This window comes from Sminthopsis crassicaudata, chromosome 2, assembly GCF_048593235.1.
Source record: "Sminthopsis crassicaudata isolate SCR6 chromosome 2, ASM4859323v1, whole genome shotgun sequence".
Classification (NCBI taxonomy): Eukaryota; Metazoa; Chordata; class Mammalia; order Dasyuromorphia; family Dasyuridae; genus Sminthopsis; species Sminthopsis crassicaudata.
In genome coordinates this window covers 137,913,829-137,930,964 of record NC_133618.1, presented here as the reverse complement: position 1 = coordinate 137,930,964, position 17,136 = coordinate 137,913,829, and the positions used below count along the sequence as shown (strand labels likewise).

General features: G+C 36.7%; 2 protein-coding genes across 14 annotated transcripts in view; one reads left to right on the top strand and one right to left on the bottom strand.

Moving 5' to 3' along the window:
* Positions 1-17,136, top strand: part of INTS10 (integrator complex subunit 10) — a 67,592-nt gene that overhangs the window by 44,154 nt on the left and 6,302 nt on the right. For 5 of the 12 annotated variants that reach the window (XM_074287416.1, XM_074287413.1, XM_074287412.1 and 2 more), the window contains 2 exons: positions 95-172; positions 2,250-2,629. The exons of 1 other annotated variant lie outside the window; for it this stretch is intronic. In XM_074287416.1, the coding sequence (XP_074143517.1) occupies positions 95-172; positions 2,250-2,406 (235 nt within the window). In that variant the 3' untranslated portion in view covers positions 2,407-2,629. Of the gene's footprint in view, positions 1-30; positions 173-2,249; positions 2,630-17,136 lie in introns of those variants that run through there. 6 more of the 12 variants (XM_074287418.1, XM_074287417.1, XM_074287415.1 and 3 more) reach the window with 2 other exon arrangements.
* HGSNAT (heparan-alpha-glucosaminide N-acetyltransferase) overlaps positions 12,726-17,136 on the bottom strand; it is a 43,787-nt gene continuing 39,376 nt past the window's right edge. For both annotated transcript variants that reach the window (XM_074287422.1, XM_074287423.1), the window contains exons 15-18: positions 16,840-16,917; positions 15,139-15,209; positions 14,916-15,028; positions 12,726-14,125 (exon numbers count right to left, since the gene is read on the bottom strand). In XM_074287422.1, coding sequence (XP_074143523.1) covers positions 13,944-14,125; positions 14,916-15,028; positions 15,139-15,209; positions 16,840-16,917 — 444 coding nt within the window. In that variant the 3' untranslated portion in view covers positions 12,726-13,943. The remainder of the gene's footprint in view (positions 14,126-14,915; positions 15,029-15,138; positions 15,210-16,839; positions 16,918-17,136) is intronic.

Genomic DNA, 17,136 nt, shown 5'->3' with positions numbered 1-17,136 from the left:
TTCCAGCTCTCTCTTGTATTTTCTCTGGAGTGTTTTACAGTACAGGGTGAGTCGGTGTGGGTGTTTGAATGCTGCTGTTTGCTGTTTTTTAAAGGCCTTCTAGCCCTCCCATGGGGTTACTGCAGCAGGAATTCATACCTGTACTACAGCCCAGCATACAGACTGCTGACAGGTACCAAGTGGGAAAAAACACACCTGCTCATAGTGTGCTGTTTCGTCAACATGTTGTACTGCCCATGGTTTTCAGCTCTCTGTTACCCAGTGCCCTCATCCATGCTTTTCTTTTAATTTATTCTGCATTCCTCAGCAAACCATCTGGTTGTAATATTGTAACATTTCTTATTTTTATCCATAAGTTGACAGTGTGTGTGTGTGTTCAATTTAATATTCACCACCAAATTAAAACTGAAATGAAGATAATGTGAAACTGTTATTAGATTATACTACTTTAAGTGCTAGGCCAAGATGTTAGCTTGCTTTTTAAAACAAGTTCTCTTTCTAAATATAGGTAAGAATTACCAGCCTTTTGTTTTGGCTACAGTTTTAGTCTTCTTTTTCTTTTTTTCTTTTTTGTTTCTTCTGCCCGTTATCTAATTAGAGATCATAGATACAGATCTGGAAGAGAGCTTATCTAACTCACCTATTTTAAGATAGGTTCTAGAGGTTAAAAGACTTGTCTAGGTAGCATAGAATTGGAACCCAGCTTTTTCTAAGACTAAATTCACTACTTTTTAATAGGCTGGATTTCAGCATTTTCTTCCCCTCGCCATTGGCAGTTTCTTTAGAGTACATGATTCCTGATTTAAGTACTGAATAGGACAGAATGTCATAGTAGCTTTTTATCATTTAAGCTACTGGGGTTTTTTTCTAGCAGTAGGGATGGATTTGCCTGTGTCACCCATACATTAGCTTTGTTACTGCTAGAATCAAACCTTTTTTTTCAATGTTATGACATAAAAGTCAGGCTGCAGTTGGTCTGTGGCTCTGGAATAGAACTTTCCTAGATGTGAAGTTAACTGACTTAGAGAAGGAGACAACTCTTGACACTGATTCATCCTCTTAGTACTGTCCCCTACCTAAAGTCAATCATCAGTCCTAACTCAAATACTTTGAATGGATCAGTACATTATCTCTGATAACCTAGAAGAAATTAGGTCTCTTGTAAATTGTACTGAAGACTTCCTACCATGAGACTACTTCCCTGAAGCAAGCAATTTAAAGCTTCCTGCTTATGCTTCAGTGTGTGACTTTTGATTGTGGCACCTGTAATGTTTCTTATTCTAGCTGAAGTTATTTTTACTTCACATCATAAAAAAAGAAATAGTTTATAAGCAGTTTTTAGTTATGCAAATGCATAACTCCATTCTACATTCTTTTATAATAATGGAATCAAGGTGACTTCTTGTTTGAATTTATCTAAATCTGATGAATCAGTGAAATAGTAAAGTTAGCACCCATTTCCCCATAGCTATTGATTCCTGCTCGTTTATTTTATTCATTGGTAAGAATTTGTTTTATTGGATTTTCTCTGTTCTTTCTCTTATTTAAGGAACTTTAAAATATGCTCTTGATGGCATCCCAAAATGTTACACCACCTCAAACTTTCCTGTTCATCTCCACTCCCAAGATCTCACAAGTGCCAAATGTGTGGCAGTTTTGTGAAAGATTGTAAGGGCTGCCACCACGCCATTGAATTACTGAGCCTGCTGCACTCCTGCTTGATTTGCCTGGTTTTTGCTCAGAGTCTCTGACCTCTTTGCCAATTGTCATTGCTGTTCTAAAACAGAGCTAAGTTTAGATGGTTCTTTTCCTTGGTTCCACTTCCAAGATGGCTTAATGTTCATTGAGCTCCCAGAAATGAGAGTTGAAGGCCTTGCCACAAGTAAGGGGGAATCTTCCCCTGTTGGAGTCAAGAGCTTCAGTTGTTTAGCAGGAGACAAGGATTAAAAAACAAAGCTAAATTTTAACCAGTCAGATGTTCCTATGCCTTTTTTATAAGGGGAAAATGGTGAAGATAACTTTTGAAGATGCCCATCTATCTTAAAAAATTTGGGTAGTACTTTATGTTTTATTGTTTTGGTTTTTTGTTTTGTTTTGTTTTTAAGAACATTTTTTATTTTTCTTTTACTGGCTTACTCTCTTAAATAGAAGGCAGATTTATGTATTAGAGTTTACTCTTTGGGATTTATATGGTTTCAGGTATAGGTGATAATCCTGTTTTCTCTTTGTTTTCCTGTTACTAACTTCAGGCACCACACGGTAACCAGGGGTATCACCAAAGGTGTAAAAGAAGATTTCCGCCTAGCTATGGAGCGCCAGGTGTCACGCTGTGGCGAAAATTTGATGGTCGTACTCCATAGGTTCTGCATTAATGAGAAAATCTTGCTGCTTCAGGCTCTGGCCTAAATGAAGTGATTCCCATGAGCACAGTTTTCTTTACTAGAAGTTGTGATCAATAACAGTGTGGCTTTATGACTCTAAAAAGAAATCATCTGAATGCTAACTTTAGTTGCTTTTAATGTGGAACACAAAAGTCTAAGAAGGTATTTCTATTTTTAAATCTCATTTTTTGTAACTTTTATAAAAGAAGAGTAAAACCATTTTGTAAATAAAAAACCATCCTTAAAAACACTTTGTGAGTGAATGAAAAAGCATTTATTAAGCATGTGCTAGGCTGTGTGCTAAGCCCTGGGAACTTCCCTCAAGGAGCTCACAAGGGGAGGGATGCACAAAGCGGTAGGGAGATGGTGAGAGAGCCTGTGGAGGCCTGCATAGGCTAAGAAACTGATACAAGGCCTGGTACCTGGGCCCGGCCTGCAGACATTTGGAGTTGTGTGCTTGGGCACCAGTCAACCAGATTGGGTGCTCAGGTTAGAGTTCCAAAGCTCCATCCATTCTGGTGTTCGGGGTATGGATAATACTGTGGCAGAGAGCCACATTGCCTTCCATTAGCCAAAGTTCTTGCTGTCAGTAGAAGTACTTTATATCATTCAGATTGTTAGATAGAAGAAATTCGGTTTGTCTTTTGAGAAGCTTTAATTATAAGTTGTGACCAGAGTGCAGTAGGCTTCACTTCCAGGACTCTTATTCCCCCAGTTGATATAAGTACAAGATAGAGCAGAGCAAGTGCCAGCTGGACCACTTGTTGCAGAACAGAGCAGGCTCTCAGTTCTGTCAGATCGGGAGGAGTAAGCCACATTTGGGGGAGAGGAAGGAAGAACTTGCCAACTAGTATGTATATTTTGGAGAAATACAAATCATTCTCCTTGAGTACAAGCATAATAAACATAGTGGCCTAAAAATGAATCCAAAATACATGTTTTAGGTGACAAAAACAATGCAAAAAAGCAGTTGGAATTTCAGTGGCCCAGAATAGAAGTCTAAAACCCTTATCAAATACTATACAGTCATCTGACTAGAACAAAAGTACTTGCTATTATCAGTAAAAAAGCCTTCACTCATTGAAAGATGGCTTCTAGTTTATTAGTTTTTTTAAGTGCTAGTTCCTAATACTTTGTATTAGTGTATTGTGAATATAAGGGATCAGGTTTTTTTTAATCATGACATATTTCATCCTATGCCTTACTTCTAGTTAAATCTTCTCCTGTGGCTCAGTGTATAAAGCTCTGGGCCTGGATTCAGGAAGCCCTGGATTCAAATCAAGTCTCTGATAACTTATAGCTAGATGACTCTAGGCAAGTTACTTAGCCTGTTTTACCTCAGTTTCTTCATGTGTAAAAGGGGGAATGATAATAGCCCCTACCTGATAGGGTTTTTTTGAGGAACAAATGAGATCACATATAAAGTGCTCAGCATAGTGCCTGGTGTACATTGGTGCTGTATAAATGCTTATTCTTTTACTCTTGTTCCCCCTCCCCTGACACCTTATTCAGATAATCTGATCATCTCTTGGGCAACATACGTCAAAGCTATGTGCTATGGATTCAAGTACATTTGCCTTCAGTGACTAGTTCCAGTTCAGAGGCCAGTGGGTTTTGGCTGGTTTTAGGACTGGGTAAAGTGAAAAAGTATTTGACAGTCTGCTTATCTATGGACCAGGCAGACTGCTCAGGTAGCGTGGATGAAGTGAATCATTCAACTGTAGTTGTGAAAAGAGCCCATCTCTTTGTCTTTTATATCTAATTCAGCAAACATTTATTAAGTGCCTACTGTTTGCAAGGTGCTGTGCTACATCACAGTGCGTGTTAAACATCAGTGATGAAGATGTAATTTTGTGCCAACAAAGCAGGGATTTTTTTTTTTTTTTTTTTTTTTTTTTTTTACTACTAAAAGCAAACAAATTGGGATGAATGGGGGTTGGGGAGAAGGAAGGAAGAATGATCTAATGCCTTTGCATATGCTTATGATTGAAGTAAATTTAAATTGCATTTAGATGCTAAAATAGTAAAAAAAAAAAAAAAAAAAAAAAAAAAGTTGTTTTATTTTGGTTTTTTCCCAGTTATATTCAAAACAACAAAAAAATTTACATTTGTTTCCAAAATTTTTGAGTTCTAGGTTCTCTCCCTTATCCCCACCCACAATTAAGAAACCAACTTGTGAAGTTATGCAAAACATTTACATAAAGGTCAAGTTGTGAAAAAAAAACAAAACAAAACCCATAGATCTCCCACCCTAATGAAATAAAAACCCTCAAGAAAAAAAATTAAGTTAAAAAGAAAGAGAAATAGAAAATGTTTTGATCTGTATTCAGATATAATCTCTGGGTATGGATAGGATTTTTCATAAGTCCTTAGTCATGGATAATTGTACTACTGAGAATAACAAAATCATTCACACCTGGTCATCCCAGAACATTGCTTTGTATACAGTACATTTCACTTTGCTTTGAGTTCATGGAGGACTTTCCAGAGTGTTTTTTTTTTCCTTCCTGAGAGCATCCTATTCATCATTTTCCATAGATCAATAATATGAAATCGTAAAAATTTTAAACAGTTCATTCTCATTGTTTTTAACCTTCAACATTTCGTTAGTGACACATCAATTTTTAGTTGGTGCTCCCTAATTTCATGCATTGCATTTGTGGAAACAAAATTAACTCAGAGTTAACAGTGTTAATACATGAACTTTAGGAATCTACCTTTGCTATTCCATTTACAGTATGCTTCCATTATGAGTACATCTAAAATTATTCAGGTTACATAAAGATTTTATAACTGTCAGGTGTAAAGTTTTCTCAGGTGACAAGGAGATGGTCTCCTAATTGACAAGAACTAATCTTTGAGCAAAACTCAAAGAAATTAGCTGGGAAACTAGAAAAAAAAAAATGTTTTCACCCAGAAAGTAGCGCTTTCAACAGTGAGAACCTATTTTGGCCAGAGCTCTAAAATATAGTGCTGTTGTGGGAAACCATCTGCATGGGACGTTGCTAAGCTTTCATGAAAGGACTTCCTGGGAATTGACATAAAATGTTAAGCTAGAAAGCCAATGCTTTAAAAGACTTCAGTCTTTTAAAAAATGTTTTGGCACGGTCCACAAATCAAGGGATTTTTCAAAAAGTCTAGCATTTAGTGACATTATGCAAACATCTTGAATTTCTATCAACAGTACGTGTAAGAATTCATAAAACTTGGAAGAGGGAAGCATAATAAAGTTTGAAATTGATTACTAATAGAATGTTGGCTTATGATAAACTAATGAAAAGAGTGGCAAAGACTCCATAAATCTACAACTAAGAAAACTATTCTTTTCTACCTAATTTCAAAATTTACAAGAACCTGTGTTTGAGATGTTAAGAGAATTTGTACCTGAAACTGCTTCATTATTGAAATGAGTTTATTTAATCAGATTGCATTTGTAGATTAGTTAATGTTAGCATTTTACATGTTTGGAGAGAGAGTTAAGAACTTATCTCTTGTTGCTATGTTGGAAATTCTAGCCCCTACTTTTGTTGTGAGAAGGATTGTGAGTGTTAATTTTACTCTTGATTTACTCGAGTCCTAGGCTTTTCCACTTGTTTGAGTGGTCTCTACCTCTGGGAAGTGGTAATAACTAAGTTCATAATTATGTTCTGTCATATTGGGAAATTCTCTTAAGGAAGTTTTTTACAGAAGTTCATTTGTCTTTTTTTCACCCTAAGGAGTGAATCGTCAGTGATTCCAATTCATTATTATAGAGGTTCAGGATACAGCAGCCCATGTAAGGATATAAAAATTGATACATAAGGAAAATCACCATTTAATATTCTTTGGACATAAATTTTACATGTGGATCCTACATATCTGTGGAGTGCCCTTGCTTTGGCTTATAGACTCATAGGATTTAGCACTTAAAGAATGCTAAAGGAAAAATCTCATCTAGATAACAAATAATAGACAATATTTTTATATGGTGCCTTCACATTTGCAAAGTACTTTATAATTATTTCACTTAATCCTCACAATAGACATGGGAGGGAGATGGACTATTTGTAATCTCATTTCATAGATTGCCCACAATCAAATAGTTCAGTGTCTAGGGGATGACTTGAATTCATTTCTTCGAGACACAAGTAGTCTCTCCACCAATCTGCCTCAAATAAAGAAACTTTAAGGGCCCTGAAGGGTTACAGAATTCTACCATAGTCACATAAGTAATAAGTAGCAGAGGCAAGAATCATCAATCAAGTCCATTGTTTTTGGTATTACCCCACAGTGATGTTTTTAAAACTAGTGAAGTAAATAGGTATAGATAACTAAGTTTTAGAACCTATACTTAAGCATACTAAAAATACAGTCTTGAATGTAAGGATAAATATAAAAATATTAAATAAATGTAAAAAAAAAAAAAGACTTTTTCTAAATTAACAGCATAATATTTTCTGCTACTAGATGATGCTACATACTCAATTTTGAAAAGGCTCCTAAATAATGATGAAGAAAGACCTAACTGCTGAGTTTATTATCTAGGTATAGTTTTAATCTTAAAGGTACAATTATATGGATCATATTTAAAAAATGTTACCATGCCCAGGTAGCAGTTGAATAAGCGGGCTACATAGCAGCTATCAAGTGCTCTAAAAAATTACAAATTAGTTATATACCTATTTTGCCTAAATACATAACAGCAGAAGTGGGCGCAGCAAGTATCACAATTTAGAATGGGGCTAGTGATCTTTTATCACTGTCAGAAAGGTGCTTGCATTGTTTCATTCATAAAATATGGTTTAATTTGAATGATCAATGTAAACAATGCCATTACTGTCTGAAAAATTGTCCACTTTGCAATCATAAATATTTTTAGGCACAAAAGATTATTTTGCTGGCATTTCAGATATCTATAATGAATATGCTGTTGCAAAATTCTATTTTTCTTTTTTAACTTGTGAGAGGAAGTAGAGAAAATGAATGATTATAAGTTAAAAATAAAATTTAATTTAGAAAATAAAATGGATCAATTGTTGAACTAAACAAAATGTGAAAGATCATAAGGTAGACACTTCAAGGCAATTGAACAAGAAGATGAAGGAACTGTAAAGATGATTAAAAACTTCTGAATAGATAAAAGAGTGGATATAAGCTCTGTGGAAGAAATTAACCTTGGGATAATTGATTATAGAAGTTACTCATTATTCTTATTTATAGTTTCTCTAGTTTTGTTTGAGATTCTCAATTCAACAAACACTCAGGGGTCTACTAAGGTATTAGTTGCCAAGAATATAAAAAATAACATGAAAGACAGTCTCTGAAGAAGCTTACATTCAACAACATGTGAATGAGTCTACACATGATTGCTTTTTAATTTTTTTTTCTATTAACAAAGATCTTCCTCCTCATATCATTCCCCATCCTGGCTCATCCCTCCACCCCAAGAATTAAACAAAAACAAATCCTGTTTTAAAAAAACACACTCAATCAAAACAGATTTCCACATTTGCCAGGTCCAAAAAATTATTTGTCTAATTCTGAACTCTGAAGTCCTTTACCTTTCAGGACATGGGTAACATGTGTTCCTCTGGACCCATGATTAGTCATTACACTGATAAGAGTTCTTAATTCTTTCAAAGTTGTTTGTCTTAACAATATTGCTGTCATGTTTATAAATTATTCTGGGTTTTGGTTGGTTTGTTTTTTTTTCATTTTACTTCATCGACAAGTTTTCCCATGATTTCTCTGAAACTATCCCCTTCATTTTTTTATGGCATGACAGTATCATTACATTTATATACAGTAATTTGTTTGCTCATTTCTAATTTTTAGGAACCTTTTCACATTCCCATTTTTCATCACTTAAAAAGAACTGAAACAAATTGATAAATGGTCAAAAAATATGAACAGATAATTTTAAGATGATTAAACCATTTATAGGTATAACAAAGAAATGTTCTAAATCATTATTGATCAGAGAAATGCAAATGAAGACAACACTGAGTTACCACTACATTTAGTTAAAATGACAGAAAAAGATGATGGAATTTGGAGGGGATGTGGGAAAACTAGGATGCTAATGCATTGTTAGTGGAATTGTGAACTGATCTAACCATTCTGGAGAGCAATCTGGAACTTCGCCCAAAGGGCTGTCAAACTGTGAATATCCTTTGGTCCAGCAGTATCTCTACTGGACCTGTGTCCCAAAGAGATCATTAAAAAAAGAGAAAGGCACCACATGTTCAAAAATGTAGTAGCTCTTTTTTGTAATGGCAAGAAAATGAAAACTGAGTGGATGCCCATCAGTTGGAGAACGGCTGGATAAGTTATGGTATATAATTGTTATGGAATATTATTGTTCTATAAGAAATGACCAGCAGGATGATTTCAGAAAGGCCTGGAGAGACTTACATTAACTGATGCTGAGTGAAATGAGCAAAACCAGGAGATCATTATACATGGCAACAACAAGATTATATGAAGATCAATTCTGATGGATGTGGCTCTTTTCACCAAATAGGTGATTCGGGCCAATTCCAATAGATTTGTAATGGAGAGACCCATCTGCACCCTGAGAAAGAATCACAACATAGCATTTTCACTCTTTTGTTGTTGCTTGCATTTTGTTTTCTTTCTCTTTTTCCTTTTTGATCTGATTTTTCTTGTGCAGCATAATTGTGGAAATATGTATAGAAGAACTGCACATGTTTAACATATATTGGATTACTTGTTGAATAGCAGAGGGGTTGGCAGGAAAGGAGGGAAAAAATTTAGATTATGAGGTTTTTGGAGGGTGAATATTGAAAATTATCTATGCATATGTTTTGAAAATAAGCAGCTTTAATAAAAGTCAAGGGAAGAGCTGAAATATTTTCTGCCTTTCCTTTAATTTCATCTCCCCTCTCCCTCATTTTCCTATTGAGTGAAATGTATTTATCCAATTCTGTGTTCACCCCTCCTTTAACCAGTTCAAATGAGAGTAAGATTGAAGTGCCAGCTGCTCTCCCCCATTCCCTCTTTGTTTTTATAAATATCTATTTGTGCATCCTAATCATGTAAGATAAATTTCCCCAACCTTTGTTTCCCTTCCTCATTCCCCAGTGTCTTTTTCTTCCTTTTCTTTCCATTCTTTTAAGATCCTCAAAACTTTATAAGAACCACTCATCATCTAATTAATTGGTCTCTGTTAGGTTCTTACTAAGTGCTAATGAGATAATGAGATATTAGGTTCTTACTAAGTGCTAAGTCGGTACTTAACAATTCTCTAGTTCCGGCCTTTCCTGGTAGTTTGACTTGTGAATTCCTAAGGAAGAGCTTGCGTGCTTGGGAGGAGCAAGCTCATTGGTTGAAGTGGTTTTTCCCAGAAGCCCTTGCATTATCCCAGGCCTATTCTCTGGGAGGATAAAAGAGGACAGCACTCCAGAAAGAGGAGAAGTTTCTGCACTACATCAGGCTTGACGGGGCTCTCTGCAGGAAGGGAAGTCACTTCTCTGGACCAGAGTTAACGGCAACTGCCTGGAGAAAGCGGTTCTCTACAGGAAGAAGAATCTGTCTGAGAGATTTGAGTTGACACAGAAGATCTCCTTCCAGAGAGCAATCAGCAGCTTTTGGAGACAACAGCACGCTACAATTGGCGCCCAACATGGGGCCAAGACTTTTCCTTATCCTGACAAGGACTTATTCTGAGCCCTTCAGAGGAGCTAGACTGGACCATAGCAATTTGGCGCCTGAACAGGGACCAACACAATCTTGATTCCAGTGGAAAAGCCTCCAATCCAGATCTCAAATCTCTCAGACCTTCTGGAGATGACAGCACGTTACAGGTCTCCTTTTTTGAACCCTGATGATTTAGATTATGTATCATCTCCTTTGGTTAGAATGTAAGCAGTTTATCCTTTAGTCCTTTGTCATCATCCATGTTTACCTTTTTATGCTTCCCTTCACTCCTGTGTTTGAACTGCCTTAACGAAATAATAGCTCTGGTCTTCTCATCACAAAGGCTTGGAAGTCCTCTATTTAATTAAAACAGAATTGTACTCAGTTTTCCTGAATGAATTATTCTTGGCTCTAAGCACATACCCTTTGCCTTTGTTCTCCTTTCCTTTATAGTAGTGACTGCTAAATCATGTGTGATCCTGACTCCTTAGTTCTTGAATTCATGTTCTGGCTGTTGGTGGTATTTTTTCTTTGATCAGGAAATTCTGGATTTTGTTCCTTTTCATTTTGTGTTTCTGCTAATCACTCTATTTCCACTTTACCCTCTGATTCTGAGACTGGGGCAGTTTTAAGATTTCTTGAAATATTATTTTTAGGCTTCTTGTCATAGCATTCAAATAGTCCAATAATTCTTTAAAAAAAAAAATTATTTTCCAGATCAGTTTTTGCTATGAAATATCTTAAATTTTCTTTATTTTTGCTTAGCCTTTTGACTTATTTTAATATTTCTCATTGTCCCATAATCATTCTTTTGGTTGGTCTTGTTGCTACTTTCTTAGGACATGTTGTTATTCTATGATCTTAGACACAGGCCGTGAGTTTCAGCATTCCCAAAATGGTCTGATCCACTCTTTTCCTCCCAATTTTGCAATTTCTTGACCTGAGTTTCTGTCAAAGCAATAACAGAATGCAGCTAGACACAGCCCCCATCAGCCAGCTAGGAAGTTCTGTTTCAGAGTGACAAGGGCAGGCTCCCCTTTGATCTGAGATACCTGCCGTCATTAGTGTTCTGTAGGCAGATTAGGCTAGATGCTAGAACTGAAATCTATTTCTGCTCCTGGGGTATGTGTGAACAGTAGCTGATGGCTACTGGACTTTTTTCTTGTAGCACACTCTCCAGGACAATCATGTGCAAGTTCCCTTCTCAGTCTACTGTGGATCTGTGACCCAGGACTGGAGAGAACACAACAAAGCTGCTACCTAGTACCTGCCCCTATCTCTGTGGACAGCTGTGGGTCTGAGGGTGTCCTAGTACGGTCTGGGAACTCTTCCTGCCATACTGCACAGCCTTTCCTTAGGAGCTGGAGTGCACATCCATGAGGTACTCTTGTTCTGACCTAGTTCCCAATGTCAGGAGCCACCTCAGTCTCCCTGTGCTGATGTGGACCAAACAAAGGAGTCACGGTGACTTCTGGGTTTCCCTATCAAGGTTCTGTCTGTATACTTTCTAGGTCTGGTCAAAGAGTCTTGCAGATTGGAACCTGACTGCACAGCTTCTTGGAAGTCTGCCATCTTGATGTCTCCTGTTACATGTCTACTTTATGCAGGAGAGAGCACTGATAACTAGGCAAGTCACTTCACCTGTCTGCCTTGGGTTCCTCAACTAAAGTGAGAATAACAGCTCCTATGTTACAGATATATAAATGCTGAATTCTTCCCAGATTTTCCCTTCTTTCCCTAAAGGGACTGGAAATGGCTTAACAAACATTCAAGGTGCCCCCTGAACTGATTCTTACAATTGTATGGAGCAGTATTTGTTTCATGATCACTGAGTGGGGCTCTAGCAAATATTTTTATTTTTCTCGAATTTCTTTGAGTTAACACCAGTCATCTCCCAATGATATCAAATGACTTAGGTCACATCAAGCTCTCAAGAGAACTAAAATGACAAATCAAAGGCCAGTAAAAAGCAGAGTGGTGGGCATGAACAGGCTGTGGCAAGCTCCAAGGGCATCAGGTGCAAGTAGGAGTGAAGACACATGACTGAAAAGGGAGATTATACAAGTGAAGGAATAGAAATGAGAAATAACAGAGAGATAGTTTGACTAGGGCATAGCAGTATCTCCAAGATGCTAAAAGAAAAGAAGGAAGACCTTCAGCTTTGAAAGATTTCTAAGATTCCTGGATAAATTTTGGTTTCTGAAGGCTGACAGTGGATACCTCTCAGGAAAGGGGTGGAGTTCTCTAGCTGCAAAGCACAAACTTGCAATCATGGCCAATGTGTTATATTTTTTTGCTTGACTGTTTTTATTATAGTGAAAGTTTGCTGGGGACAGGGAGTCATTCAGAAGTAAAAGGAGTATTTTTTTTAAAAAGGGACCAATAAAACACTTTCAAATAATGAAAAGAAAAAAAAAAAAAATGGGAATGAGCCTGACAAGGAAAATGTGTGAGTGGGGTATAGTCTATGTATCTTAGTGGATAGACCATACACTGATGAACTCATGGGTCCACCAAGTACCAAACTCCAAAATTCCCCACCAACATGTGCTAATGAAGCACATGAAACCTGCTAATTCTTATTTTAAGTTTTCTCAATTTCATTATGAAAAAACACTCCCTTGTCAGCTTGGTGACAGTGGGCAGAAGCAGATCTCCATTGTAAAGTTTTAAGGAGAGGGGTTATACAAAGAATAGTCTGACAAATGCTGCTCAAACATTTTAATTGGAATTTTTCCATAATAAAATACACCTTTACAGAGAATTTCAGAAAAACAATAGGTAAATTCTAGATAGCTACAGAATACTGGTGAGAAAAGAAGTTCAATACATGATATCTTTAAAAAAAAAAAAAAAGTAGAAATAAAAGAAAGTCTTTTGGCAGAAAGAGGCTTTTTTTTTTTTTTTTTTTCTTTAAAGAAGCATCAGGGAACAGGAACATGTGTCACACAGCAAGCGCCTGGCAGATCTGAAAAGGGCACTTAGAAAGGTAGGCTTTCTTGGAACTCACTTAGAAGGAATCACACAACAGAAAAGCTGGGATTTTTAAATAAAGCAGCACAAAAACACATTCAATAACTTTTACAGTTCACAAGAGAAATAAGGCTGCTCTTCATAAGCGGGGTATATAAGCTCTAAAACGGTCATTTTATAGGAAAATGAAATAAGAATCAGGTCTTCAATTGTTTTTTACCAAACTTGAAAGCAAAAAGGCCTGCAATAATTCCCTTTTTGATGAGACCTCATCAAAATGGAATTAAAACCATCAAACACAATTTTTTTATTGTTGTTGAGGCAATTAGGGTTAAGTGGCTTGCCCAAGATCACACAGCTAGTAAGTGCCTGAGGCCAGATTTGAATCCAGTCCTCCTGACTCCAGAGCTGGTGCTCTACCCACTGTGCGATCTAGCTGCCCCTAAACACATTTATTTACACAGAATAAAGGAGAAAAACTATCATGGTCAGTTACACTACAAACACATGATTTACAAATATACAGAAGACAGGTTATGTATGGGATTGAACCAGTTCACAGGACTATAGCATCTAATTTGTACACATTAAAAGAGGATTTCATGTTCCCATAATCCAACATTCCAAAGCCCATCCACTTTTCTCACTAATACACATGGTGATCTCTTTGCTTCACTGACTGCCCCGAGCCCCTGTAGAATCAGTCTAATCAAATGTACTTGATTTACAAATATATAGAAGACAGGGCTTCTGATGAGCTATGTATGGGATTAAATCAGTTTACAACAACATCTAATTTATGCACATTAAAAGAAAGATTCCATGTTTCCATAACCCAACATTCCAATGCCCATCCACTTTTCTCACTATTACAGATGACAGTCTACTTGCTTCACTGATCTCCCTGGGCCCCTCCAGAATCAGTTCAATGAAATGGATATGCAAAGACCATCAGATTTTCCAGAAAATCCTTTTTCGGTAGAGCACATAAGCAATGACCACCCAGAGGGAAGTGGCAACCAGGTTCTGAGTCAAGTGTTCCTTATGAGACTGGTGGTCCTCCATCTTCCACTGAAAAGGGAAGTAGTTCTCAAAGACCTCATGCCCAACATACACCAGGATGGAGTTCATTCCTTAAAAAGAAATTTTGAAAAGCCATTATCAGCTGAAGGGACAATGCAGCTCCAGACTCACAAGCTGGGGGACGGCATTATGGCAGACATGCTTGCCCCCATATGAACACCCCCATTCTCTTCAAAGAGAAACTAGAATAATGTGTTTTAACAATGTAATGGAGGGGAGAACTCAGACCTGGAGTTGATGAATGGGAACTTGCAGTATTGGAAAGTTCCTTCACCTATTCAGATCAACAACTCATCTGTAATTTAAAATCTTAGAGACTTAGAATAACAACTGGGGCACAGAGACATCAGGTGAGTTGCTTGTGACCACCCAGGCAGCATGTGTTAGAAGCAGAATTAGAACCCTGGGTCTCATGCTGGCCAATGCTGGCTCCCTCCCCACTACACCACACTACTCTTCTCCTCAGACTATCTTATTCTCTGACATTTTTCATTTTGGGAAAAGTATTAATGCTGCACAAAATCTTATAAATCAAACTAAGCATATTATTAAGAGACTGATGTCTTCCAGGAGGGACAATGCATTAGAGTTATTATGATGCCAGATTTACTAATTTACTAATCAATGGAGTATACATTATGTACCTCTATTCCCACAAAGGCAGGCTTGTTACCCTTCCGTACACACACAAATGCAAGGTTCACAGAGCAGGCTCATCTCTAGGCAAGCTTTTTTCAGTGCCCTTCTTTATAGAAATATTCCCAAGTCATTGCCCCACAGATCTCTAGGTGTGCAATTATCAGCACAGTGAACCTTTGCTGCTGGATTAATCTGACTGACCTGGGTAAAAGAAGGGAGCTCCAGACCACAGTCTTGCAACATCCACCAAGAAATACATAAACAGGAGCAGAAGGAAAGCAAAGAAACTCAGAGTTGTCACATAGGAGATGGACCTAGGCAGGTGTAGGGAGAAAAGATAATGATAGTTAGTCATCTGTGAACTAAAGTATATTGCAGGGTAATCAAATAAAAGGATTAAAACAATATTTTGCTTTCCACTTACCAGAGATTTTTATTTACTGGGATGAAGCCTTCATTTTGAGAAAATTTGGTCAAAACACCTGAAATAATACCCTGTAAGGAAAAAAAAAGAAAAGTAGATATATATGGGGTGAGAATATAAAACTTACACTACCAAACAATGGGGAAAATATCTTTTAAGATGCTTACTGTAATTACTGAACTCTTTATAACAAAATAATACTTTCAAGTTATTCTAAATAAATTATGGTATAATAATAAAATGGATTATTATTGTGCTGTTAGAAGTGATGAAGGGGATGGTTTCAGAGAAATCTAGGAAAATTTGTAGGAACTGATCCAAAATGAAGTGAGCAGAACCAAGAGAACAATCTACACAATAACAGCAACACTGTGAGGACAAACAGCTCTCAAAGACTTAGAAGCAATCCTACTGTTTACTTTTTCAGTGGGTGGGAGGAGGGTTGGAGAGAATTTGGAACTCCAAAAAAAATTTTTTTTAATGAAAAATAAATAGTGAAGGAGGGTGGCCAGAGGAGGGGGAACTTAGAAACTGAACAACATATTAACCAAACAATTTCTAAAGATTTGTGATAAAACATCTTGCCCATTCCCCAACAGAGATGGAATCAGAGTGCAGGTGGAAGTATTTTTGGGGGGGAATATAGACAATGCAGTAATTTGTTTCTCTTGACTCCTCATACTTATAACAGTTGAGGTTTTTTGTTTTCTCTATGTGGGGAAAGGAGAGATGAAGTAAAGAGAAAACTGATTTTTCTTTGAAAATTATAATTTAAAAAATAAAGTCATTTTAATGATAATATCTGATTCATTCTTATTAACATTTATATGAGAGAACAGGAAGAGAACAGGAAGCCTGAACTGGCTCCCACTCCCACACACTGAATCAGTGACCAAGAGGAGGACAGGATGGAACAATGTCTCTGCCAATTTAATTTTCATATTCAATTCCAGAACACAGCATTGGAAAATAGCCTCTGGTCTTAAAACAGCAGCTTGTTTTTCTTATTCATGTGACAATCTAACATACAGAAGCAGAAGCCCTCTCCTTAATTAAAAAATAAGGTTTTTTTCATATAAATCTGAGACAGGCCAGGTAGTTCATCAAAGATTGCTCACTGTTACAATGAAAATAAACCACTGAATGTATAATAGAAATGGATATACAATGAGAGATTTTACAGGTATTTCTAAATATACACATTTTAACATATTTCATGAATGAGAGGCAGCACAGCTATAGTGACCAGTAAAATTGGCATTGAAATGAGAAAACTGGTTCCAGTCCTGCCTTAGACACACACTGGCTCTGGTAAAATAAGTAAGTCATTTAATTTTTCAGGGGACTTCATAACTCCTTCCAAGACTAGAGGTTGCAAAGGAGTTGTTAATCTGCATTAGTGGAGGGAGGTTCCAGACCGGAGTCTACTGTTTTAATGAAATCAAAAGCCAGACCTTCATCATCCACTTAAAAAATGACATTCCTAATTATTTTCAAATTTCTATTAATTTTTCATGACCAAGCATATTAATGTAAAAGTTTTATTTAAATTTTACTTTGAAATAAAAACTTCCATCCCATCTATATTTTCCATCCCATGGATTAAAAAATGGAGACAGCTTGGTCCTTTGAAATAGTCTTAAATTGTGGTCCTTTTAAGTCTCAATGAAAACAAATGGTAGTAATAAATCCATCACTTACCAACATGGCACTCCACAAAAGGAAACGAAGAATGATCTGCTTCTGTTGGTCTTTGTAAAACAAGAGGATTTTTCCAGCCTAGGAAAAAAGCCAACACTAATAAACTTGTTCATTTGTATGCAACTCTAGAACTTTACAGAGTTCCTTCACATAGATGATCCCCCAAAAGCTTGGAACAACTCTGTAAAATGAGCAGGATTTAACACTATTATCCTCATCTTTACAAGAACAAGAACCCAAGCCATCTGATTCTCAAGATGGATCATCTCTTTTTGACTACATTGCTTTGACCAAGAC